Source organism: Leucoraja erinacea, chromosome 6, assembly GCF_028641065.1.
Source record: "Leucoraja erinacea ecotype New England chromosome 6, Leri_hhj_1, whole genome shotgun sequence".
Lineage (NCBI taxonomy): Eukaryota > Metazoa > Chordata > Chondrichthyes > Rajiformes > Rajidae > Leucoraja > Leucoraja erinaceus.
In genome coordinates, this window is record NC_073382.1 from 3,147,969 (window position 1) to 3,175,477 (window position 27,509).

At 44.9% G+C, this 27,509-nt stretch overlaps 1 protein-coding gene across 1 annotated transcript in view; it reads left to right on the forward strand.

Moving 5' to 3' along the window:
• Positions 1-27,509, forward strand: part of cyfip1 (cytoplasmic FMR1 interacting protein 1) — a 96,766-nt gene that overhangs the window by 9,526 nt on the left and 59,731 nt on the right. Inside the window, exons 2-3 of the mRNA XM_055636492.1 lie at positions 8,344-8,450; positions 26,665-26,788. Coding sequence (XP_055492467.1) covers positions 8,440-8,450; positions 26,665-26,788 — 135 coding nt within the window. The 5' untranslated portion in view covers positions 8,344-8,439. The remainder of the gene's footprint in view (positions 1-8,343; positions 8,451-26,664; positions 26,789-27,509) is intronic.

A 27,509-nucleotide genomic window follows, 5' to 3' on the forward strand; every position in this document is an offset into this window, starting at 1 on the left:
AAGTAGTGGGCAGAAAGCCATGTCATGCGTGGTTTGAAGAGCAAAAACTTGTAGTTTACAATGCCAAAATTAAAAAGTTGAGGAATAGCAAGGTGTACAGAGCTGCTTATTGGTTACAATCTAAGGAGTATGATGATGCTACTGATTATGATATGCCAATGTACCAGTTCTTCTCCATACAGACTTGGTCTTTTGCTAAAAATTGTAATTTATTTACCTGTCTGTTACGGATTTACAGCATATAATGCAATAATATTAAAGTTCTGATCTTGAGAATATCACATTTTTTAATTTTCAAGGTAGTCTGGGTGTTTATTACTATTTCCGTCACAACGGTCAATTTTGTAATTAGCTACTATTAGGTATCTAACTAATTATATGCTTTAATTTCAGGTCATCCAAATAAGATGGTTCATATTTGTTTCAGAATGCTTCAATCTATAATAACTGAAAATTGAGCTCGATCACAGCTTTTGTGCTCAGTCAATGGAAAAGCAATAGGGAACAAGATGCTAATTTCCGAGTATTAAAATGACCATAACCTTTTTAATACTGAAGATATGAAAGTGAATTAGGTATCAAATTAAAGTTCTTTTTATGCTTTATCTGAGGGGATAAATTACAGGCTTGATTTTTACAATCTCAAAATTTTGTGACATTTCTACTCTTTGTCGAGTACGTTGAACAATCCCAGTTCCAGGCGTACACTGGCCCTATCCCCGAACTCTATCTCAGTTACATTGATGACTGCATCGGTGCTACCTCCTGCACCCATGCAGAACACATGGGCTTCATCAACTTTACCACCAATTTTCATTGTGCACATAAATTTACTTGGACCATCTGCGACACCTCCCTCCCCTTTCTTGATCTCGCAGTCTCCATCACAGGAAATAGACTATTTACTGACGTCTATTACGAACCCACTGACTCCCACAACTATCTCGACTACACTTCTTCCCACCCTGCATCCTGCAAAGACTCTATCCCTTACTCTTAATTCCTTTGTCTACGCCCAAGATGAGGTGTTCCATATTAGAATATCCGAGATGTGCTCACTCTTTAGGGAACGGGGGTTCCCTCTCCCATCGTAGATGAGGCCCTCACTCGTGTCTCCTCGGTGCTCCGTCCTGGTTCCCCCTTCCCCCTAGTCACAACAGAGACAGAGTCCCCCTAATCCTTATCTTCCACCCGTCGCGTACAACACACCCTTCAAAATTTCTGCCACGACCAACGGGTCCCACCACTGGCCACATTTTCTCATCTCCACCCCTTTCCGCCTTCCGCAGAGGCCGTTCCGTCCGCAACTCCCTAGTTAGCTCATTCCTTTCCACCCAAACACCCCTTCCCCAGGTACTTTCCCCTGCAACTGCAGAAGATGCTGAGTTGGATGAAGGATACTGAGTTGGATGATCAGCCATGATCATATTGAATGGAGATGCAGGCTCGAAGGGCCGAATGGCCTACTCCTGCACCTATTTTCTAGAAAGTGAGAAGAGTAAAAAGAGATATTGTTGAGGCTAAGGACAAGTTCCACCAGGTGGAAGAGAGTGTTAGCAGAGGGAAATTAATTGGGCTTCTGTTAGTGAATTACCTTTGTGAATTTGGATGAAAAGAGGATGGCTTGTAATTTCCCCAGCACAAACCTAGGTGAATGATGGGAAGTGCACTGCAGGAACCGATATCAAACAGATAGAGGAAATATACAGATTTATCAATATCAGTAATGCATCTTTTCAGGATTGTCGTCAATTTCATGTTTCAGGGGCCTCTATTTTTATTTTCACACGGTCGTTTAAATTGGTTACAAAGACTGGCCATTTAAAAAAAAAAAAAGTTGTATTTATAATAAACATGATGCCTTCCTGGAAGTCATTTTAACTAACTGTTATCAGATAAGGGAAGTATATCTGTAAAAATGTTTTCAAACTTGCTTGTAGTCATTATAAATGAGAAACATGTTGTTCCCAATAGTTATTGCAAGTACAGGTGCACAACCTTTTATCCGAAAGCCTTGGGACCAGACACTTGTCGGATTTCGGACTTTTTCGGATTTCAGAATGGAAGATTTTTAGCGTAGATTAGGTAGGTAGCGCGGGCGGTTTGAAAGGTCTGGAGCAGCTGCCTCCTCCCCGGAGACCGGGAGAATCATTGCATAAATGTTAGTCAGTTAGTTTGGAGGGATTTTATGTGGTGGTGGTGGTGTAGGGGTGAAGGGGGAAACTTTAATTCTTAGTCCCTACCTACCTGGTCGGCGACTCCCAACCTCGCGGAGCTAGGGGCTCCGTCCGGCCGCGGGCGGCGCCGGTTGTAGCTCCGACCCCGGCAACTCTACCCCTGGCTGCGAGGCGCTCCAAATCCAGCGCGGCCCGCGGCCGGACGTCCCAGCTCCGCGAATGTCGGGAGTCGGCGACGTCGCAGCGCTGGGATACCAGCGGGGAGCGGGCAATGCCTTACCGGGTCAAAGCTCCGGAGCGCTGTGGCCGCCTTCTTCCAAAAAAATTCGCGGAGCGTCGCTGGATTTGGAGCCGCGGAGTTGGGGGCTCCGTCCGGCCGCGGGCGGCGCCGGTTGGAGCTCCGACCCCGGCAACTTTACCCCTGGCTGCGCGGCTCCAAATCCAGCGACGCTCCGCGATGTTGTGTGTCGGCGGCCACAGCGCTCCGGAGCTTGCCGCACGGCGACCCGGTAAGGCATTGCGCTGCGACGCCGCCGACTCCCGACATTCTCGGAGCTGGGACGTCCGGCCGTGGGCCGCGCTGGATTTGGAGCGCCTCGCAGCCGGGGTAGAGTTGCCGGGGTCGGAGCTACAACCTGCGCCGCCCGCGGCCCCACCGGCCACAGCGCTGCGGAGCTTACTGCACAGCGACCCGGTAAGGCATTGACCGCTCCCCGCCTCTCCGACCAGGTAGGGGACTAAGAATTAAAGTTTACCCCTTCACCCCCCTTCACATAAAAGCCCTCCAAACTAACTGACTAACATTTAAGCAATGATTTACAGATGTTTAAGCGTCTCCCGGTCTCCAGGGAGGAGGCAGCCGCTACAGTAGTACAGACCTGGGTTGACCGTGGGTCGTTTTGGGTCAGGTTTGGCGCCAAACGCGAGCTTTGGTGCGCAGACGACATCTGGAAAAAATGGCCGGTTTTCGGAGCTTTTCGGTTTCTGGAACACCGGATAAAAGGTTGTGCACCTGTAATACCGAAACGCAAAACCTTTATACATGAACAAGCAGGTCCCATTTTTCATGATAAATTGGACAGAATATATTTCTGATGCTTATTCATGTTTCTGTGAAATTAAAATGTTCTTACTGCTGAGCAAGATCTCTTGAAAATACACTTCGATTAATGCAGCTTCTTGGATGTCCAAGCATTGCATTTTGCTTTGTGGGAGCGATGGAGAAATAGCTTGTCTTGTTTTTCTTTGTTCGTTTTGCATAAGTTCCTTGTGTTCGACATAAGTTTCCATCGTGGTTGACTACTAATACTCCTTGTTAACAAACAAAAATCAGTGTTGGTTTAAAATTTTCATTTGATGTGGACATGGTTTTTGAAAGGGGGCATTCCATGATTTTAGTTTTAAGTCAGAAGTGTGTTGTATTATCACTCTTGGCGAACATGGATTCACCGTATTTCACTGAATTTTCTGATCACCCTGGATCACACATTGATCACATAATCATTTTTATTCAAGGGAATTTAAGACTAGTTTATGCAACTAATCTTCAAAATGCAAACCCTTTTGTAGCCAGTGTCATTCACGTGAATTAATGCTGTGCTTCCTCCAAGACAATAATGTTTTTTTCAGTGATGGGGATTGCCTAGAACTGCCCAGAAACAGCATGAATATAGGCCATTATACCCATCAAGACAGTGCTGTCAATCATCCATATTTACCCTATCTTCCCTTACCCTTTTTATTATCACACACCCACACATGGGACAATCTTTAGTGACCAGTAACCTGCATATTTGAGGTTTCCATTTGGTGCATACATTTCCTCCCATATCTCAAAAATGTGCAGGTTATTAGGTTAATGGCCAATTGTCTGAAGAAGGGTCTCAACCCAAAACATCACTCATTCCTCCTCTCCAGAGATGCTGCCTGATCTGCTCCAGCATTTTGTGTCAAATTTTCTTAGTCTACTGAAGTGTGGTATGCTGTCTTGACTGTAGCGTTGAAGTTGTTGGACCAGATCAATTTGTTGGTAATGTTTACACTTAGGAATGTGAAACTCTCAACTATCTCTGTAGTGGCCATTTGGCTTGTTTTGTGAGCAATAATTATGGCTCTTTAAATTTTAGACTGCCCTTTATTATATGGGTGGGATTTATGACGTATTTTGGGGCTTGAGCTAAGTTTCTTGCGCAGAAGCTTGGGTTTTAGTTTAGTTTTTGACCAGCATGAGGAAGGCATACCCTTTGACCATGTATCGTGTAACGGAGACACAAGGAGTTTTCTAACCTTTAAAGCGATATGCTGGAGTTCGATGAAGATTATAGTGTACGAATCGGAAGAAGTTTGGATTGTATACCTTATTATTTTATATCAACAATAAAGAATCTATTAATCAAAAGACTATGAAGATTTACCTGTGAAGAAGCTCTGAAGGTCTCTGATGGAGAGCTCACATGCGTATAACGACATTGTCCTTAATCATGTAGTCCATCTAGCAGCTAGAGGGAGTAATCTCTTGAACGATATAAAAATCTGCCGCTACAATCTCCACTTTGGCACTTATCCGTACACTCTGGGGTGAGCACTCTTCTTCCTACAGGCAGTGACCAGCTCCTTCCTTTTGCTGACCTCAAAGAAGAGGTGGATGTCTTGACACCACGTTACTAAGTGCTTTATCTCCTTCCGTACTCTTGTCTTGTCATTGCTTGCGATCCAGCCCACTACAGTGGTGCCACATGTAAACCTTTAAGTGGAGTTATGCCCCTGTCCCACTTAGGAAACCTGAACGGAAACACCTCTGGAGACTTTGCACCCCACACAAGGTTTCCGTGCGGTTGCCGGAGGTTGCAGGTGGTGGAAGCAGATAGGGAGACTGGAAACCTTGGGCGGGGCGCAAAGTCTCCAGAGGTTTCCGTTCAGGTTTCCTAAGTGGGACAGGGGCACTATTGGGAATAACCGTGCATAGTTCCTTGAAGGTGGAATCTCATATAGATAGGGTGGTACAGAAAGCTTTTGGTATGCTAGCCTTTATAAATCAGAGCATTGAGTATAAAAGCTGGGATGCAATGTTAAAATTGTACAAGGCATTGGTGAGACCAAATCTGGAGTATAGTGTACAATTTTGGTCGCCCAATTATAGGAAGGATGTCAACAAAATAGAGAGAGTACAGAGGAGATTTACTAGAATGTTGCCTGGTTTCAACAACTAAGTTACAGAGATAGGTTGAATAAGTTAGGTCTTTATTCTCTTAGCGCAGAAGGTTAAGGGGGGACTTGATAGAGGTCTTTAAAATGATGAGAGGGATAGACAGAGTTGATGTGGACCAGCTTTTCCCTTTGAGAATAGGGAAGATTCAAACAAGAGGACATGACTTCAGAATTAAGGGACAGAAGTTTAGGGGTAACATGAGGGGGAACTTCTTTACTCAGAGAGTGGTAGCGGTGTGAAATGAGCTTCCAGTGGAAGTGGTGGCGGCAGGTTCGTTGGTATCATTTAAAAATAAATTGGATGGGCATATGGATGAGAAGGGAATGGAGGGTTATGGTATGAGTACAGGCAGGTGGGACTAAGGGAAACAAGTTGTTCGGCACGGACTTGTAGGGCCGACATAGCCTGTTTCCGTGCTGTAATTGTTATATGGTTATGTTAGAGTAATACTTTACTGCAGAGTCTTCAGCGTACAGGGAATAAAGTAAGGCACACAATCTTGCGGGATACCAGTGTTGAAAGCGATCAGTGAAGATGTTTTGTTGTCTAGCCATGCTGATTATTGTCTATGGTTCAGGAAGTTAAGTATCCAGATGCAGAAGGGGGTGATGAGTCTAAGATAATGGAGTTTAAAGATGAGTTTAGAATTATGGAGTTGAAACAGCTACAATCAACATAGGATTTCAACCACGTCACTGGAGTTGTGAGGCAGTAGCTCTTCTAGCTGCGCCACTGTGCCAGTCCTTTCCATTCCACACATTTTTGTATTCCAGCCATCCTTCAATTTAAAGCAAATCCTTAAAGCATTTTCAGCTATTTTTGGCTTTTCCGGTAGATAGTTACGTAACAAAATTAAGGTACGTGGAATTGTGGCCCTTGTTCATCAAGACATTGAATTGAGTAGGGAGGTTATACTGCAACTGTATAAAACATTACTGAAGCAGTTCTGGTCACTGAGCAGGAGGCAGGTTGTTATAGCTTTAGAGAAGATGCAGAGATTAATCACTAAGATATTGTCTGGGATGGAATGTTTCAGTATTGAAGGGAGATGATTTAGGATAGGTCTGTTTTCCCTGCAATCACATTCCTCACTGTGATGGGGGGCAATAAAGATGAATCTTCTCTCTTTATTCTCCCACGGTCGGGGGGAGTCGAACCATCAGCAGTCGGGGTGATCGAAGCTCCCGCGTTGGGGCGGTCGAAGCTCCTGTAGTTGGTCCTTAACCGGGGACCGCGAGCTCCACGATGTTAAAGTCAGCAGGCTCGCGCGCTTCCGAGGTTGATCCCTGGCAAAAGGATCACCAGCTCCGCGATGTTAAGTCTGCAGGCTCCCGCGGTTGGAGCTCCTCGAAGTCGGTCCCAGTGCGGACAGTGCGGACGGAGATATAAAATGGAAAAAGTCGCATCTCCGTCGAGGTAACAGATTAAAAAAGGTTTCCCCCAACCCCCCACATAAAACAAACTAAAGAACACTAAAACATACATTTAACACACACTAAAAAACAACAAAGAAGGAAAGGGACGAGGCGGACTTTTGGCGAGGCAGCCATTGTGGCGCCACCCGGTGAATTTAGGGTAAGGGATAAGAGATTTACAGGGGATTTGAGTGGGAACTTTCTGTTCTAGAGAGTGGTAAAGACTGGAACACACTGCCAAAAAGAGTGGTGGAAGCAGAGTCGCTAACAGGATTTAAATGTCAAGACAAATACTTGAAATATTAAGGCAGAGAAGGCTATGGGCCAGAGTTGTAAGATGAGGTTTTACAGTTGAATTTTCTGATAGTCTGAAGAAGGGTCCTGATCCAAAACGTTGCCTGTCCATTCCCTCCACAGATGCTGCATTACCTGCTGAGTTACTCCTGAACTTTTGCTCCGTTATCGTAAGCTGTTTATGACCCGAGCAGTTTGCATGTCAGACAGGTGTCCGCAAACCATGTTCCAAAGCAGCAAATGATACATGCAACAGCTGGTAAATCCATCCTGCCAATCTTCAAACACTCGCTCATATGCATGGGCTGCATATAAATTGTTCATAAGCTGGCTCTATCTCGCTATGAAACCACCTCCACATTTAAGCTTATGATACACCTTTGAAACTTTCTCCTTCCATCCTATATTTGATAACCTGCTGTTATCAACAAAATTAAAAATGCAACTCTTAATTTCTTTACCTGTTGTGAGCTTAGGGCCTACTGAAGTCATTGGGAGGTGCCTTCAGTTAAACTCCCAATGTAGTAATTCCTTTTATTTTATTTAATGTCCAAACCAACTCTCTATCTAATTTTTATAAGTTGCCTTAAATTCTGTGAACTTTCATTTTTATTGGCAGTTGTTCAGTTGGAACATTTACTTACATCAAAATATTCAGCCCAGGATAATATTTCTATGCTCTCTGTCACTATTCTTAATAGATTTTGGAAACTTTTGTCTCACACCTTCTGTCTTTTCATCTCTAGCTTCTGTTCAACCATCTGCCCATCAGAAACCTTTCTCATCTGTGTTCACCTATTATCTGTCACACTTTGTCCGACTTGTCTCTTGTCCAGCTTTCTTGCCCCCCCCTTGTAATCGGTGTGAACGATCCTGACCCAAAGCGTCACATATCTATCTTCTTCAGGGATGCTGCCTCATCTGCTGAATTGCTCCAACCCTTTTTTATAATGTACGAGTGTGATCAATTATTTTAATAATCTAACTTCAGAGTTTGTGAATTATACTGTACATTGAAATATGTGCATATAAAATTGACCAGTGACCTTTGATCATTGATAGCATTTTATTCAAAACAGTGAATCAAAACAGTTAACAATCACAGTTGGGTTCATGTTTTAGGACTTTGTCCCCAAAGTATATTGTTCTGTTCTGTTGACTATTTTATATTTGAAATTTGCCGTAGGTGGAATGCAAGTTATCTGTGCTGATGCTGCTTCTGACGTTTCCATATTTTCCTTCATTTCAGGTAGTTGACTGTTACGTGGTAAAACTAAGGAACCATTTGCCCTAATCAAGGTGCAAATCAAGAAACGGTTCAAGAATATTGCCAGCAGTAAGGACAATGTCAGATGAGTAAGTAAACCATCGCAAACGTTTCACAATTAATATAAAATATTGTCTATTATGCTTTACTGTTTTGGAATAAATGCTGAGTTTATTGAGATGCGCTGACAAAAAAATGTGCCTGAAAACTTTTGGGCCTTTTTTCAAGCACCTTTTGATGGAACTCTGACCCAAATGCAGTGGAAATTCAGAAAATTGTGTTTGGATGTTACATAACTAAGATTTAAACTTTACAACGTCTGGAAATAGGAATATTACACAAATAACTGAAATGAGATAAATTCAATTCAATTCAATTCAACTTTAATGTCATCGCACAAATACAAGTATGAGTACAACGAAATGCAGTTTTGCGTCAGTCCGTAGTAGTTGTGCATAAAGAAATTAAAAAAAAAAAATAGAAAGAGAGAAGATACAGATTAATCAAAAAATACAGAATAATTAAACAATGGGGACGGAGGGGCCGGAGAAATCTATCGGCGGGACTCCGAGTTCAGCAATGTAATTGTATTATTGTAGAAGCTGTTCCTCATCCTACTAGTACGTGACCTGAGGCTCCTGTACCGCCTCCCTGATGGGGGGAGGGCAAACGGTCCATGGTTGGGGTGTGAGGGGTCTTTGACGATCTTCCCAGTCCGTCTCAGACACCGTTTTCGGTGGAGGGCATCCATGGCAGGGAGCGGGGCACCGATGATGTGCTGCGCGGTTTTCACCACCCGTTGTAGTGCCTTCCTGTCCGCAGCAGTGCAGCTGCTGTACCATACCGTGAAGCAGGTGGTCAGGATACTCTCTATGGTACAGCGGTAAAAGTTGGTCAGGATCCGGGGGGACAGGTGGGCTTTCTTGAGCCTCCTCAGGAAGTAAAGGCGCTGCTGTGCCTTTTTGATCAGCTTGGAGGTGTTGAGGGACCAGGACAAATCCTCCGAGATATGTACTCCGAGGAATTTATAGCTGGAGACGCGCTCCACCTCCGTCCCGTTTATATGGTTGGGGGTACGACTGCCTCCTCTGGTCTGCCTGAAGTCAACAATAATCTCCTTCGTCTTCTTGGAGTTGAGGACCAGGTTATTGTTGGCACACCAGGCTGTCAGGTGCTGGATCTCCTCCCTGTAGGCTGACTCATCGTTGTCGCTGATCAGTCCTACTACCGTGGTATCGTCAGCAAACTTAATAATGGCGTTGGATCCGTACTTTGGGATGCAGTCGTGGGTGAAGAGGGAGTAGAGGAGAGGGCTGAGCACACAGCCCTGTGGCACTCCGGTGTTCAGTTTTATAGTGGAGGAGGTGAGGTTATTGACCCTAACAGACAGTGGTCTGTTAGTGAGGAAGTCCAGTGTCCAGTTGCAGAGGGAGGTGGAGATGCCAAGTCCACTGAGTTTGATGATCAAGCTGGCGGGGATGACGGTGTTAAAGGCAGAGCTGAAGTCAATGAACAGCAGCCTGATGTAGGAGTTGTTGTAGTCCAGGTGGGTCAGTGCAGAGTGTAGGGCCGCCGATATGGCGTCCTCTGTAGACCTGTTGGTCCGGTAGGCAAACTGATGGGGGTCCAGTGTGGGGGGGAGGCAGGCTTTGAGGTTAGCCAAGATCAGCCGCTCAAAGCACTTTGCAATGACAGGGGTGAGTGCCACTGGGTGGAAATCGTTGAGACTCCCTGTAGCTGACTGTTTGGGCACTGGCACGATGGTTGATGTCTTGAGGCAAGTGGGGACAACACCCTGGGCCAGTGAGAGATTGAAAATGTCGGCGAGGACTGGGGATAGTTGTCCAGCACATGCCCTAAGCACCCGGCCAGGGATGCCATCGGGGCCGGCAGCTTTGCGCTCATTCACCTTGCTCAGTGCATCTTGTACAGCAGAGGTGGAGAGGCTGAGCGGTTGTTCATTCGGGGGTGGAGCAACTTTAATGGCTGGGGTTTTGTTCCGGTCAAAGCGAGCATAGAAGTGGTTTAGCTCGTCAGGCAGGGTGGCGTTGTCTGGGAGAGGGGTGTTAACTTTCTGGTAATCGACAAGGGATTTGATTCCTTGCCACATGCGCCTGGGGTCAGAGTTGTTATGGAAATGCTCCTCAATCTGCCGTTTATGATTGAGTTTAGCAATCCTAATTCCCATTTTCAGATTTTAAATTAAAAATGAGATCCTTTTTCCTTCTTGTCCATCCTTGGTAAAACCCACTTCATTTTCTGAATACGAGGGTAATTAATTTTACATGGTACATGAAGTCACACAGCATGGAAACAGGCCCTTCAGCTCAACTTGCCACGCCGACCCGCCTGGCCTATCTACATTAGCCGCACCTACCTGTGTTTGTTCTATATCCCTCTAAACCTGTCCCATGCATGTACCTGTCTAAATGTTTCTTAAATGTTGTGATGGCACCTTCAAAGTACATAAATTTGTTAGCATATAAATAAATAGTACATAAATATCAGTGTTCTCTGGTGTGTTTTAAATGGGGTGGATCGGGGGAAACTTTTTTTTTTCAATCTCTTAAATGGAGATGCAATTGTTTTCTGGATCGTATCTCCGGTCGCTCTGCGGCCTAACATCATGGAGCTGGCGGCCTTTCTCGGGACTGACTTTGAGCCCCGCCGCGGGGACGTGGACTTACCATCGGCACCGATCCCTTGCCTGGGATGGACGCTCCAACCACACGGCCTGCGGATTTCACCATCGAGGTGCTCGCAGTCTTGGATAGAGACCGATGTCGGAAATCTCCAAACGATGCAGAAGGTTTTGACCAGCCCCGACCCGGGGTCAGATCGCCCAGCGCGGAGGAGCTGAGATTCCTTCTCCCCCCCCCTCCCCGATGCAGGAGCTTGATCACCCTGATGAGGAGGGCCGGACTGCCGGCTACGGGAGCCAAGATCACCCCATCAACAGATGGCTCCAGGCCCCCGACTGCGGGAGGAGAAAGAAGGAAAGCGATTGAACTTTTCTTTGCCTTCCATCACAGTGAGGAATGTGGAGGAGTCACTGGTGGATGTTTATGTTAAAATGTTTGTGTGTTCTGTTGAATTTTATTGGTATGATAACTATATGGCAAATGAAATTCCTCGTATGTTGCTAAACATACTTGGCTAATAAAGTATGATTATAATAAATCTGTTTTCTCATCTATTCTTAAAAACATCAAATTTCCAGGCTTTAGCATCTATTATGTGTTAAATCAGCAGTTGTTTACTCTGAGCAACCCCGTAGATTCTGGTGTGATCAGTGCTGGTGTTGGTATGTAGAAATCCCTTGGGGTTATGATACAAATCAGCCCAATTAGTAATCATGTAAAAACGAGTTCTGACTGCTACACAAAATGTATAAAGACTCAACATCATTTGTTATGTTCTAGTGATCCTAGCACACAGGTTAACAAAACAGCACATCCACCACACTATATTCACTTGCCAGCGTCAAATCCATCCTCCTCCCCACCTGGTTCCAGTCACTCCTCGTCTCCTCCCCATCTGGTACCACCTATCACCTACCTTCCTCTATTCCCAATTCATTCCTCCACCCTCACCACCCACCCCTTATATTGTTATATACTGGCAATCTTTCCTCTTCCTCGTCAGTCTTCCCTTCTTGCTGAGACCTGATGCAAGTCTTCAACTGAAATGTCGACTTGCACCTTTTGGCTCCACAGATGCTGCTTGGTCCACTGTTCTTCCAGCTTCCCGTTTGTTGTTCTATTTTCCAACATCTGCAATGCCTTTTATCTTCAGTACAATGTACAGTGGCCTCTTTCCTGCCACTGATTGTGTTATTATAAGTTTCTTTGAACCAAAGAATAGTAATTCCTCTTAAATTGAATGCTTTAAAATAGTACAATTCATCCCTACATATCACTAATATGTCATTAGCATTAAAGGAGCATCAACCAAATTCATACATTTGTATCATGCAGATCATTGATCTATTAAAAGTGTTCTTGATCCTCTGGTCCAAACATACATATGCATTTTAAAAAACAAACAACATCCATTAAAGCTGTGTGTTGCTGTGCTGGGCACCTGATGCGAACTTCTGCTCTCCGTCAGCTGTGCTGGTAACCTGGCATGAACTACCTCTCTGTGGAACGGAATACTTTATTGTCACATGTGACTAGGCACTGAAATTCTTTGCTGCATACCCAAAGTATACAATGTATGGCGTTCCTACAGCAAAGAATAGCCCAAGGCTCAGTGTGGAAAGGCTGCATGCGAGGTCTGGTGATGAGGGGAGTGACTGTTAAAGGCTGTAGCCTGGCTTGTACTGTGAGTGTGGGTCTTTGGTCGGGACAAGCAACAAATACAAGCATCCATAATACTGGTGCCCACGAAGAGTAACGTGACGTGTCTCAATGACTATCGACCAGTGGCACTAACGTCTGTGGTGATGAAGTGCTTTTAGAGGTTGGTTATGGGGCATATCAACTACCTCGACAAGAACCTCGACCCACTACAGTTTGCCTACCGTCACAACATGTCAATGGAGGATGCAATCTCACTGGCTCTCCACTCCGCATTGGACCACTTGGACAATAAAAACAGTTACGTCAGGCTGTTTATAGACTACAGCTCGGCGTTCAATACCATCATCCCCTCCAAGCTGGTTACCAAGTGTCTGTGGGCACCCTGAGGGAGTTCCGGGACCGCTGGGCTCCGCAGGGTGTTGAATGTATCCTCAATAAGGATTGTATCATAATTGTATAATAGTTTATTATGGATATATGTTTGTATTGTATTTATGGTGGTGGGTTCTGGCTTGTTTTATTGTAGTGTAAATATTATTTTTTAATAATGAATAAATTTTTTGATAAAAAAAAAAAAAAAAAAAAAGCTGGTTACCAAGCTCACGGAACTGGGTCTCTGCTCATTCCTCTGCGATTGGATCCTCGAATTCCTCATCCACAGACCACAGTCTGTTTGAATTGGCAGAAACACTTCATCCTCAGTAACGTTTAAGAAGGAATTGCAGATGCTGGAAAATCAACGGTAGACAAAAATGCTGGAGCAACTCAGTGGGCGAGGCAGTATCTTTGGAGCGAAGGAAATAGGCGACGTTTAGGTTTGTAACCCTTCTTCAGACTTCTGATTCTCCTGAACGTCTACAGGTGCACAGTAGAGAGCATACTGGCTGGTTGCATCGTGTCCTGGTTCGGCAACTTGATCGTCCAGTTGCGGAAAAGACTGCAAAAAGTTGCGACCACTGCCCAGTCCATCACCGGCTTTGACCTCCCCACCATCGAATGGATCTATCAAAGTTGTTGCCTCAACCTTAAGGAGGTGCAGCGTAGGTTTACAAGGTTAATTCCCGGGATGGAGGGACTGTCAAATGCTGAGAATGGAGCGGCTGGGCTTGTATACTCTGGAGTTTAGAAGGATGAGAGGGGATCTTATTGAAACGTATAAACGTATTATGGGTTTGGTCACGCTAGAGGCAGGAAACGCGTTACCAATGTTGGGGGAGTCCAGAATCAGGGGCCACAGTTTAGGAATAAGGGGTAAACCAGTTAGAATGGTGACGAGGAAACAGTTTTTCTCACAGAGAGTTGTGAGTTTGTGGAATTCTCTGCCTCAGATGGAGGTGGAGGCCGGTTCTCTGGAAACTTTCAAGAGAGAGCTAGATAGGGCTCTTAAAGATATGGGGATATGGGGAGAGGCAGGAACGGGGTACTGATTGGCGATGATCAGCCATGATCACATTAAATGGCGGTGCGGGCTCGGAGGGCCGAATGGCCTGACTCCTGCACCTATTGTCTATAAAAAGGCCGGCAACATCATCAACGACCCACACCATCCTGGCGACACACTCATTTCATCATTGCCATCGGGAAGAAGGTACAGGAGCCTGAAAACTGTAAAGTCTAGGTTCAGGAACAGCTTCTTCCCTACAGCCATCAGGCTATGAAACACGACAACAAATAAGTTCTGAACTGCAACAGACTTATCATTATTATTGCACCATGTTTATTATTTATTGAGATTGAGTATGTGTGCATGTGTATACACACACAGAACTTTTTTGTTCTTCTCGTGTTATGTGCTATGTTTACATATTCTGTTGTGCTGCAACAAGCAAGAATTTCATTGTCCTACCTGGGACATATGACACTAAAACACTCTTGACTCCATATATTGGTGGGCAGGCTAAATCCTAAAGAAGTTCACTTCACCTTGTGTTGGATACGATGGAAGTTGGTGATGAAAGAACCAAGTAGTCTGTCAAACACATAGACACAACAGCGGCTTGTTTCCCGCCAGCCAATGTAGAACAGGGTGTTTTGGTTAGTCTCTTAGTAAGTAACTTCACCCTTTTGCCTTGACCCACTCAACATTAACCCCTGTGGGCAGCCTCTTCACACTAAGCCATGGGGGATGGTTCATTGCTGAATTTGCATCAGTTTCCCAGCACTCAGGTTCTTGGCATAGCTAATGAGAAAGCAGGGATTCATGCCAGATTCCCAGCACATCAGTACTGTTGGTTTCATGCCTCTATTTATAATGCAATAATGGCCCCTTTAACACTGGTTTAATTGGTGTTCCTGTATTTCAGTGTGTACTCTGTATGCTGAGCAAAATGCCTATGTATAATGAAAGCAGCTACATCTTGCTGCCAAAGTTTCAGTGTGTTTATGTTACTATTGTTATTGTGCAAATCAGTCAATGTAATCCAGGTTTATGGAGAAATCCTGAGTTGCAAATCTACAAAACCCAGTAGAACCAATTCGCCCTCAAACTTCATTTTGTTGAGAACTTTCTGGTGTTGTACGTCAAACTTGGCAGAGAGAGTTAAATAAAGACGAGTCGAAACATAGAAACATAGAAAATAGGTGCAGGAGTAGGCCATTCGGCCCTTTGAGCCTGCACCGCCATTCAGTATGATCATGGCTGATCATCCAACTCAGTATCCTGTACCTGCTTTCTCTGCATACACCCTGATACCTTTAGCCACAAGGGCCACATCTAACGCCCTCTTAAATATAGCCAATGAACTGGCCTCAACTACCTTCTGTGGCAGAGAATTCCAGAGATTCACCACTCTCTGTGTGAAAAATGTTTATCTCATCTCGGTTCTAAAAGATTTCCCCCTTATCCTTAAACTGTGACCCCTTGTTCTGGACTTCCCCATCTAGCCTGTCCAACCCCTTAAGAATTTTGTAAGTTTCTTTAAGATCCTTTTAAATTCTAGCGAGTATAAGCCGAGTCAATCCAGTCTTTCTTCATATGAAAGTCCTTACATCCCAGGAATCAGTCTGGTGAACCTTCTCTGTACTCCCTCTATGGCAAGAATGTGTCTTTCCTCAGATTAGGAGACCAAAACTCTACGCAATACTCCAGGTGTGGTCTCACCAAGACCCTGTACAACTGCAGTAGAACCTCCCTGCTCCTATACTCAAATCCTTTTGCTATGAATACTAACACACCATTCGCTTTCTTCACTGCCTGCTGCACCTGCATGCCTACTTTCAATGACTGGTGTACCATGACACCCAGGTCTCGTTGCATCTCCCTTTTCCTAATCGAGAGTCGAGAGTGTTTTATTGTCATATGTCCCAGATAGAACAATGAAATTCTTACTTGCTGCAGCACAACACAATATGTAAACATAGTACACTATAAACAATATGATAAACAAGAGAGAAAAAAAATTGAGTGTACACCCACATACACACACACACACACACACACACACACACACACACACACACACACACACACACACACACACACACACACACACACACACACACACACACACACACACACCACCACACATAGTGGTTCAATAATAAAAATAGTCTATTGTAATTCCAAGCTTATTTGAGGTTGTACGTTTAATAGCCTGATGGCTATTAAACGTACAACCTCAAGTAGCTGTACCTGAACCTGGACGTTACAGTTTTCAGGCTCCTGTACCTTCTTCCCGATGGCAGGAGTGAAATGAGTGTGTGGCCAGGATGGTGTGGGTCTCTGATGATGCTGGCTGCCTTTTTGCGTTGCGCCTCCAACAAATCCCTTTGATGGTGGGGAGATCAGAGACTGTGATGGACTGGGCAGTGTTCATAACTTTTTGCAGTGTTTTCAGCTCCTGGGCGTTCAAGTTGCAGAACCAGGCCATGATGCACCGGTCAATATGCTCTCTACTGTGCACCTGTAGAGGTTCAAGAGAATCCTCTTTTGACATACTGTTATCTCTAATCTTCTCAGGAAGTAGAGGCGTTGATGTGCTTTATATTTGCATCAGTGTGCTGGGTCCAGGAAAGATCTTCGGAAATATGCACGCCCGGGAATTTGAAGTTTTTTACTCCTTTTGGACCCTGATATTAACAGGATAGTGGGTCTTAGAAACATAGAAACATAGAAATTAGGTGCAGGAGTAGGCCATTCGGCCCTTCGGCCCTTCGAGCCTGCACCGCCATTCAATATGATCATGGCTGATCATCCAACTCAGTATCCCGTACCTGCCTTCTCTCCATACCCTCTGATCCCCTTAGCCACAAGGGCCACATCTAACTCCCTCTTAAATATAGCCAATGAACTTCCTCTTCCAAAGTCCACAATCAGTTAATTGGTTTTACTAATATTGAGAGCCAGGTTGTTGTGCTGGCACCATTTGGTCAATCTGCCAAACTCACTTCTATACTCTTGACTCATTACTGTCTGTAATCCATCCAACAACAGTGGTGTCATCGGCGAACTTGAAGATGGAGTTCGCACTTTGTCCAACAACACAGTCATGAGTATAGAGTGAGTAGAGCAGGGGGCTGAGCATGCAGCCTTGAGGTGCTCCCATACTGATTGTGAATGAGGAAGAACTATTTCTGCCAATTCGAACTGACTCGTCTGTGTATACGTGAGCTTGGTAACTAGCTTCAAGGGGGTGATGGTATTGAACAGCGAGCTGTAGTTTATAAACAGCAGCCTGATGTAAGTATTTTTATTGTCCAAGTGGTCCAGTGCCGAGTGAAGAGCCAGTGTGCTCACATCCTCCGTTGATCTGTTGTGACGGTAGGCAAACTAGTGGGTCGAGGTTCTTGTTGAGGTAGGAATTGATATGCCCCATAATCAACCTCTCAAAGCACTTCACCACCACAGACGTCAGCGCCACTGGTCGATGGTCATTGAGGCACGTCAGTTTACTCTTCATGGGCTCCGGTATTATTGATGCCCTCTTAAAGCAGGTGGGTACCTCAGAATGAAAGGTTGTAAATGTCTGCAAAAACTCCAGCCTATTGGTGTGCACAGGTTTTGAGAACTCGACTGTGTTCACCTTCAGGTTCAAGCGTTTTCCGAGGGTTCACCCCCCGAAGGATCTTCTAACATCAGCGACTGTGACTGTATCTGGGCGTAGGGCGGTTCGGGAAGGCACATCAGTGTTCTCCCATTCAAAGCGTGGGTAGAACACATTGAGCTTGTCAGGGAGTGATGCTTCGCTGTCACTTGAGCTGCCTCCTGGTTTTGCCTTGTAGCAGGTGATGGCATTCAAGTCCTGCCACAGTTGCCGAACATCCGCCCCATCCTCCAGCTTTGAGCGTAAATCCCTTTTGGCCTTTTTGATGGCCTTGTCAAGATTGTATCTGGACCTTGTAGATCTCTGCGTCACCAGACCTGAATGCCCGGGATCTAGTCCTTAGAAGAATGAGGATCTTCTGGTTCATCCAAGGCTTATGGTTAGGAAACACCCGGAAGGTTTAAGTAGGAACACAGCCCACCACACATTTCCTTATGAAGTCTGTAAAGACTGTGGCGTGTTCATTCAGGTCTGTTGCTGAGTCCTTGAACATTGCCCAGTCTACTGACTCCAAACAGTCCTGTAGTTCTTCTACCTCCCCAGACCAGCTCTGTGCAGTCCTCACCTCTGGGGATGCGCTCTTCAGTTAATGCCTGAATACAGGAGAAAGCAGCACCGCTGAATAGTCGGAATTCCCGAAGTGAGGGAAAGGGATAGAGCGATAGGCATCCTTGATGGTCAGGTTGCAGTAGTGAAGGGTGTTTGATCATCTGGTGCTGCAGGCAACATGTTGGTGATGGTTTGGGAGTGATTTTTTCAGGTTGGCTTTGTTGAAGTCCCCGGCTATAGTGGTAAAAGCTTCGAGGTACGCTGTCTGATGCTTGCTGACCACGGGGTGCAGCTCCTCCAGTGCTAGACGGACGTATGCCTGGGGTGGGATGTAGACTGTGGTCAGGATGATGGAGGTGAATTCCCTCGGGAGGTAGAAGGGGCCGCACTTCACCGTCAGATGTTCCAGGTGCGGAGAGCAGGAGTTAGACAGAACTGCTACTTCTGAGCTCCACAAAAAGTTGACCATGAGGCAGACGCCCCCGCCTCTCCCTTTCTCGGATGCCTGCATAAAGTCCATACGATGGATGGAGAAACCTTCAGGCTGGATGGCTGAGTCAGGGGAGCTGGGGGTGAGCCATGTCTCTGTGAAACAGAACACAGAGCTTTCCTTCAGCTCCCTTGAGTAAAGCAGCCTTGACCTTAAGTCCTCCACTCTATTTTCCAGTGATTGTACATTGGTTAGTAGGATGGTAGGGAGATTGGGTTGTAGTCCCCTGCGCTTCAGTCTGACTTGTCCTCCTGCCCCCTGGCCACGTTTCCGGACACCATGGAGGCCTCCCAGGTGTTTCCAGGTACAGTACTTACTGTTCCTGCGATCCTCCACCAGGTCGGGGATTCCCCTATGATCGTGAATTCCCTTGCAGTCGGCAGCTCCGGTGCTGCCGGGAGATCGCAATAGTGCTAATGTGTTTATATGCATTAGCAGATTGTCAGTTACAGAGCTGGTTTCTGCTGTTCCTTTTTTGCAGGTAAGCTAGATTTGATGATTTTCTGCTGGCACAGTTGCTTAATAAAGCAATTAATAGTACTAATAACAGAACATCCTACCTGCAATATCAAACAATTTTCAGTTTGAAGTGGAACAGTTTAAGAATTGATAAATTATTCTCGGCGGTGAATATTTCTTCGGATTATTTTCCAAGTTGTGATTCATTTTATTTTTTTCTTTTGCCTGGCTTTTATTCCAAGCTTAACCTGTAGTTAGCTGACTCTTTGTCTAATGTGGCTCTTAATTCGCACTTCCATCTGCTATCCTTCGACCTTTTTGATCATTAAATCTCAGTAAGGAGACACACCACCAACCCTGAGTTCTCAGATGTCTTATTGCCTTTGCCATATCATTATTTGCTCACACTTGCAGGAAGTAACATTTTTCTTAGGCTGTAGGGCACAGAAGAAATATTCTAAATGCATTCATTGCAGAATGCCCTTCTCCAGCTGCGGTCTATTATGACTAAGAAATTGAAACACAACCGTGACGGCTCATTGCAACATAACATTTGTACTGTTTAGCAAGGTTGCTTTAGATGATTTATTTTCAAGTGAAATTGTTTCATGCGCTTAGAATGTTAAATAGTGCTGTTAAGCAATGAAATTGAATAATATCTCTATCAACATAATGGAATTCATGGCCCGTAAGCCTGTTGTTCCCCATGGTGAATGTATCATATAATGATGATTACATTCCTTGGAAATGTCAGCTCCAACCTTGGATTTGCTTTGCTAGCACACATCATACTATGTAGCTTTTGGGGATAGTGCTGAACCAGGAAGAAATGTAAATTAAAGGTTAGTTATTTTTGAATATTTCATAGTTTGAGCATTTCATAGTTTTCACCATGATCAGTGGGGCATCAATCATATTTATGCTAATCCTACGCTAAGTCTCATTGTATTTGTTCTATATTCTTAGCAGTTTACAGTGATCAATTAACCTACCAATTTTGGGATGTTGGAGGAAACCCATGCAGTTTCAGAAACAACATGCAAACTGTACACAGTGCCTGAGTTTAGGATTGAACCCAGATTGAAGGAGCTGTCAGTTCTTCAAGCCATGTCACGGTGTCATCCCAAAATTATTCCTCATTTAATTTGGGGGAAAAATAGCTATTTCTACCCGATCTGGACTCTGCGACTCATGACCCACCATAATGGTTAACTGTGAACCTCTGAAATGGCCTGTGAAGCCTCTTTAATTGGGGCACTCAGTGGGTAGGTAATAAATGCAGGCATTGTTAGCAGAGTTCACGTCCTTGAAAAATGAATACATTTTAAAAGTTTGCTTTCTTTTTTCTATTTTCTGCCAAATGCATTAAAATGTTTGTGTGCCTGAATGGTGAGTATTTGAATAGTTGCATTTAACAGGTTTCCCTGAGCTTGTGGTTTTATGTTAGTTTCTCATTTGTCTCCTGCCTTAATTCCCCTGACTCTAACAGTTATCCCACACCTCCTCCCACCCTGCCTCGTGCGTAGACACTATTCTCTGTTTCTCCATCTACTGCTTCCTAGATTGAATTGAATAACTTTGAATTGAATAAATGTTATTAGCCAAGTATGTGTACACACAAGGAATTTGCCTTGATGCTTTGCTCACAAGCAACAACACTATTGTTATTGAAGGAGTGCAGCGTAGGTTCACCAGGTTAATTCCCTGGATGGCGGGACTGTCATATGTTGATAGAATGGAGCGGTTAGGCTTGTATACTCTGGAATTTCTAAGATTGTTAAGGGCTTGGATTGCAACATACAAGATTATTAAGGGCTTGGACATGCTAGAGGCAGGAAACATGTTCCCGGTGTTGGGGGAGTCCAGAACCAGGGGCCACAGTTTAAGAAAAAGGAGTAAGCCATTTAGAACGGAGACGAGGAAACACATTTTCTCACAGACAGTGGTGAGTCTGTGGAATTCTTTGTCTCAGAGGGCGGTGGAGGCAAGTTCTCTGGATGCTTTCAAGAGAGAGCTAGATAGGGCTCTTAAAAATAGCAGTCAGGGGATATGGGGAGAGGGCAGGAACGGGGTACTGATTAGGAATAATCAGCCATGATCTCATTGAATGGTGGTGCTGGCTCGAAGGGCCGAATGGCCTATTCCTGCACTTATTGTCTATTGTCTATTGGAATTTGGAGGATGAGAGGAGATCTTATTGAAACATATAATATTATTAAGGGTTTGGACGTGCTAGAGGCAGGAAACTTGTTCCCGATGTTGGGGGAGTCCAGATCCAGGGGCCACAGTTGAAGAATAAGGGAGAACGGAGGTGAGGAAAAACGTTTTCACGCAGAGTTGTGAGTCTGTGGAATTCTCTGCCTCAGAGGGCGGTGGAGGCTGGTTCTCTGGATGCTTTCAAGAGAGAGCTAGACTCTTAAAGATAGCGGAATCAGGGGATATGGGGAGAAGGCAGGAACGGGGTACTGATTGTGGAAGATCAGCCATGATTACATTGAATGGCTCGAAGGGCCGAATGGCCTACTCCTGCACCTGTTGACTATTGTCTATTGATATACAGTAAGCAATTAAGAATAAAACATAATTTAAACATGTGAAGAATTAAATAAAATACCAGAGCAAAAGGAGACTACAGACTTTTGTTTGTTGAGGAGAGCTACTGCTCGTGAAGAAAAAAAGCTATTTTTATGTCTGGCTGTGGCGGCTTTGACAATCCGCAGTAGCCTTCCAGAGGGAAGTGATTCAAAGAGTTTGTGGCCAGGTTGAGAGGGGTCAGAGACGATCTTACCCGTTCGCTTCCTGGCCCTTGCAGTGTACAGTTCATCAATGGGGCGAAAGTTGCAGCCAATGGCCTTCTCGGCTGATGGAACTATGCACTGCAGCCTCTGGATGTCATGCTTGGTGGCTAGCCAAACAGATCATGATGGAGAAGAAGGACATAGGCGATGGCAGTTTAAAACTGGACCATCATTGCCGAAGGTACCCAAAAATCTTCAGACTCAGTGGGTGCAGCAGCATTATGGAGCGAAGGAAATAGGCGACGTTTCTCAGCTTCAGACTGTGGCACATCCTGTTTGGGTACATCTGTTTGGCTGTTTGACTTTAGAGTCGATGGTGGAGATTATAATCTGGAGATTATAGTTCCTAGGAAACATAGAAACATAGAAATTAGGTGCAGGAGTAGGCCATTCGGCCCTTCGAGCCTGCACCGCCATTCAATATGATCATGGCTGATCATCCAACTCAGTATCCCGTACCTGCCTTCTCTCCATACCCCCTGATCCCCTTAGCCACAAGGGCCACATCTAACTCCCTCTTAAATATAGCCAATGAACTGGCCTCAACTACCCTCTGTGGCAGAGAGTTCCAGAGATTCACCACTCTCTGTGTGAAAAAAGTTCTTCTCATCTCGGTTTTAAAGGATTTCCCCCTTATCCTTAAGCTGTGACCCCTTGTCCTGGACTTCCCTAACTTCCCTAAATGACTCCACAGATCGGACTGTGGTGTTGTTGATGGTGAGAGGGGAGGGGGAGCTCACCTAAAGTCTACAATCAATTCAACTGTCTTAAGCGCATTGAGCTCCAGGTTGTTTCGATGGCACAAAGATGTGTCACTTCCCGTCTTTAGGCAGATTCCTCGTCGTCCACAAACTTGAGAAGCTTGACAGAGTAGTCTGTGGAGGTGCAGTCGTTGGTGTAGAAAGAGTAAAGGAGAGGAGAGAGTACGCAGCCTTGCGGTGCTCCTGTGCCAAGATGTGCTTTCCCAGCCTCACATGCTGCTTCCTGTCTGTCAGGAAGTTGGTGATCCACTGACAGAGGGGTCAGAGCGTTTGGATGTAGTAGCCTGATCAATGAGTGAATGCAGAGCTAGGTTCACCAGACAAATTCCTGGCATAGTCCCCTGACTGTCTAGGTGCTGGGGAAAGAAGTGCGATTGACTTGGTTTTCATACTCTGGCTATGAATTTGCAGGGGATTGAGCAGGGCGTCTTATAGAAAGTTGGGCAAAATTCTTTCAAGGGTCTTCATGATTACAGGGTAGACAGGCAGGAATCATTGAGACGTAATCTGTGGGGAAGGGTCCAGGACAAGGGGAAAATTTGAAGCTTAAGGATAAGGGGCAAATTGCAGGGGACTGTTTGAAAATGAGATGAGAAGAACTTTTTTCACACAGAGAGTGGTGAATCTCTGGAACTCTCTGCCACAGAGGGTAGTTGAGGCCAGTTCATTGGCTATATTTAAGAGGGAGTTAGATGTGGCCCTTGTGGCTAAGGGGATCAGGGGGCATGGAGAGAAGGCAGGTACGGGATACTGAGTTGGATGATCAGCCATGATCATATTGAATGGCGGTGCAGGCTCTAGAAGGGCCGAATGGCCTACTGCACCTAATTTCTATGTTTCTATGTAAGTTGGTGTGAAGTGGTGATTGGGGAGGAGTGGGTGGGGAAGGGTCCAGTCTTTGCAAACTGGAGTCGGGCAGTGAGTCGGTATGAAGCCCTCAGGGTAGGCAAGGTAGGCAGTGCCTACCCTGACTAAAATTATAAAATGGTCATTCTTAAATATAAATAGTAAATGCATGGGAGAATTATGACTAATTCTGCCGTGCCTTTCATCTGCAGTACATGGAACACGTAAAAGTATGTACAACTCATGTGCCGTCAAAGCTGCTTCAAGCCTTCAATGACAATCGTCAATAAATTAACCTCAATTGGTCCCTTGATCGCGCTGACACAGGTGTAAGCTCCACCGCCCGCTGTCCTGTTATCCATCGCCCGCTGACCCGCTCTTGAGCTGGTCCTCTTACTGTCCCGTCTACATTGAAAGACACGGACCGGGCCGTGAATGCCTTGCAGTGTCACAGTGTGTAGGATAGAACTACTGCAATGGTTCTATCTTTCTTCCCACATTTCAAAGACAAAGACATTGTGAAACCGTGGGGTTCCCTACCTTGAGGCCAGGATGCAAACTGGGCCCCTGTCGCTCGGTGGCAGCGGCTCCATCAGTGACTCACACAACCCACAGAAGCCAACCAAATCACAAACCTGAACACCCCTGCCACATGCGAGGAAGCCCACACTGCCACAGATAGCATCTGAAGTCAGGATCAAACTCTGGTGTAAGGTAGCAACTCGCTGTAAGGTTGCAACTTTACCACGGTGCCATTGTGCTGTCCCGAGGTACTGTGTATTTTGTGTCCTTTACTGTTTATTGTGTAGTGGCTGTTTTTCCATTAGTACTGTACATATTAACCACCTTATTCAGTTATAGTGGGCAATTGGTAATAATTGACACCATCCCCTCAATGTGGTCCGTTATATAGCCGAGGGTTTATAGCTTGCATTTCCAGTATAGTATTCCAGTATATCTTGCCCACTTATCCTGACCATTTAATTTGCATACTGTGTCCTCACAACTCACTTTTCTTCCTAACTTTGTATCATCAGAAATTCGGACATATCCCATTCACTATCTGTCACTGATTTAAATTGTGAACATTGTAACATTTCCATTAAAATTGAACTTGCATGACAACATGTGGAACAAGTAACATTAGCAGTGTTCCGTTAGCTCTCCTCCCCCACCCTGGTGGACAATTATCTTTGAAATAAAAGACCAAAAGCTGTTGGTTAATTTAACACAGCTGCTAAATTTATCAGCTCTGCTGACATTGATAAATGCTTTGTGTTTTGTGTTTGTGCTTACGAATGTCAGGCATACGCAATTGAAGTAGTTAATTTCCTCTAAGGCATCCATTATCCAATCTGAATAGTCGAACAGAATTCTAAATGCAGTAGTTTTTTACCAGCTAACCATGCACATCAACTTCTGTTGTCATGGTCTGACTCACCACATTGCCAAAAATAGAACTGGAAAGACAACTCTGAAATTTGAGAATGCTACTTTGATCAATTTTCAACATGAATGAAACAAAAACTGGCAAAACGGATTCTACAGTTCATTTTATAGTTGTGTTTAAAAACCACAATGAAAATGTATTTTTCTATAAATAGTTTCATTTTATTAGTAAAATCGCAGGGAATGATGCTGCCGAATCATTTAAACTTGGAAGTATCCTTTCTTCAGAATACAACTTCTATCTTAATGTGAGCGCTGTGACTCGATTTTTCTGGTGATGCATGTTTTTGAAAGACTAAATAAAAGACTAGAAAGACTAAGTGTGAATGATAGAATGAAACATGCATGTTGTAGCTGTGCAATGCTTTTGCAAGGCCACATTTGGAGAACAGTATACCAAGGATGTTATTAAACTAGGATGCAAATAATAATTTGCAAGGATATTACCGGATCTCAAGGGTTTGAGCTATAAAGAGAAGCTGGATGAGCTGTTTTTACCGTGGAGTAGAAAAGGCTGAGAGGTGACCTCGGAGAGATATATACAATTAGGAGTGACAAAGATAAGATGAACAGCCACAAGGTACTGGAGACTAAAACTAAGCATCGTTGATTTAAGGTGAGGGGAAAGATTTAAGAGACTTAAGGCATAATCTTTTCACATACAGAATAGCTCATACATGGTATGTTGGCAAAGGAAATAGTAGAGGGGGTACAAGAGGTGGGCTGAAGAATAGCAAATGGAATTTAACTCGAAAGTGGTGCACGTTGGTATGTCAAACCAGGGCAGGACACGCACAGTTAATGGTAGAGCCCTGGAGAGTTTTGCAGAACAGAGAGATCTGGGAGTACAGGTACGTGGTTCCCAAACAGTAGTGAAAATTGTGTTCACTGCAGGAAGATTGTTCCCGATGTTGGGGAAGTCCAGGACAAGGGGTCACAGCTTACGGATAAGGGGGAAATCCTTTAAAACCGAGATGAGGAGAACTTTTTTCACACAGAGAGTGGTGAATCTCTGGAACTCTCTGCCACAGAGGGTAGTTGAGGCCAGTTCATTGGCTATATTTAAGAGGGAGTTAGATGTGGCCATTGTGGCCAAGGGGATCAGAGGGTATGGAGAGAAGGCAGGTACGGGATACTGAGTTGGATGATCAGCCATGATCATATTGAATGGCGGTGCAGGCTCGAAGGGCCGAATGGCCTACTCCTGCACCTAATTTCTATGTTTCTATGTGTTCAAGGCATCTGTGGACTGAAATGCAGAGACCACATTTCTGGTCAGGAACCTTCTTCAAGACTTGTGCAGCGAGTGGCTGGAATCTGGAATGCACAGCAATACAGCTGTGGTAGAGGGAAGTTCAAGGTGGGATTGGGTAAAGATACAGTGGAAACAAATTTGCAAGGCTATGGAGAAAAGACCTGCTTAATATGGATGGAGAGAGACAGAGGAACATTATGGCGAAATATTGGTATCCTGTCCAGTAACCATTTTGATTCTGGCTGTATTTGCAATAATTTTACGATCATAGATTTTTCATTACAGGGCAAGTAATGTGAATTAGTGCGACAATACAACATAATTTTCTATTTAATAATTTTTCCATTCAGAGGAACCATGACTGCACAAGTCACCTTGGAAGATGCCTTATCCAATGTTGACCTTTTGGAAGACCTACCACTGCCAGACCAGCAGCCTTGTATTGAACCACCGCCTTCCTCACTATTATATCAAGTAAGATGAATTTGAAATAAATATTATTCTTGGTTGATTTATTCAAGTTCAATCCAGTGCCTGATGAATTAAACCACGTTCCATGGGCTTAAACTGAGTCAGAATGATACAGTTGAATTGGTGAAAGTCAACAGGAATTCTCCTATCGTTAAAGGGGCCTATCCCACTTGGCGATTTTTTTCGGCAACTGCCGGAGTCATTGACTGACATATCAGGGTCGATGCAAGATTTTGAACAATTCAAAATCCAGCGGCGACAAAATAAAGTTGCGACACTTGAGGAGACACCGCGTGTCAATACGTCATCACGCTGCGACCTTGTCAGTGACCTGATATGCCACTCAATGATGCCGACAGTTGCTGAAAAAATCGTCAAGTGGGACAGCCCCTGAAAGGGCCTGTCCCAATTGGCCGTCATTTACGCGACAGGCCGATAGTGACTGACGCGCGGCGGTCGCGTGTGTCATCATGCGTCCGCACCGCCGTCTGGAGCGCGTGGTGTCATTTGAAGATGGACACAAAATGCAGGAGTAACTCAGCAGGACTGGCAGCATCTCTGGAGAGAAGGATTGGATGATGTTTCGGGTCGAGAATCTTCTTCAGTCTGGAGAAGGGTCTCGACCCGAAACATCACCCATTGCTTCTCTCCAGAGATGCTGCCGGTCCCGCTGAGATACTCCAGTATTTTGTGCCTATCTCCAATCGTCTTGGCCCCGCTCTGG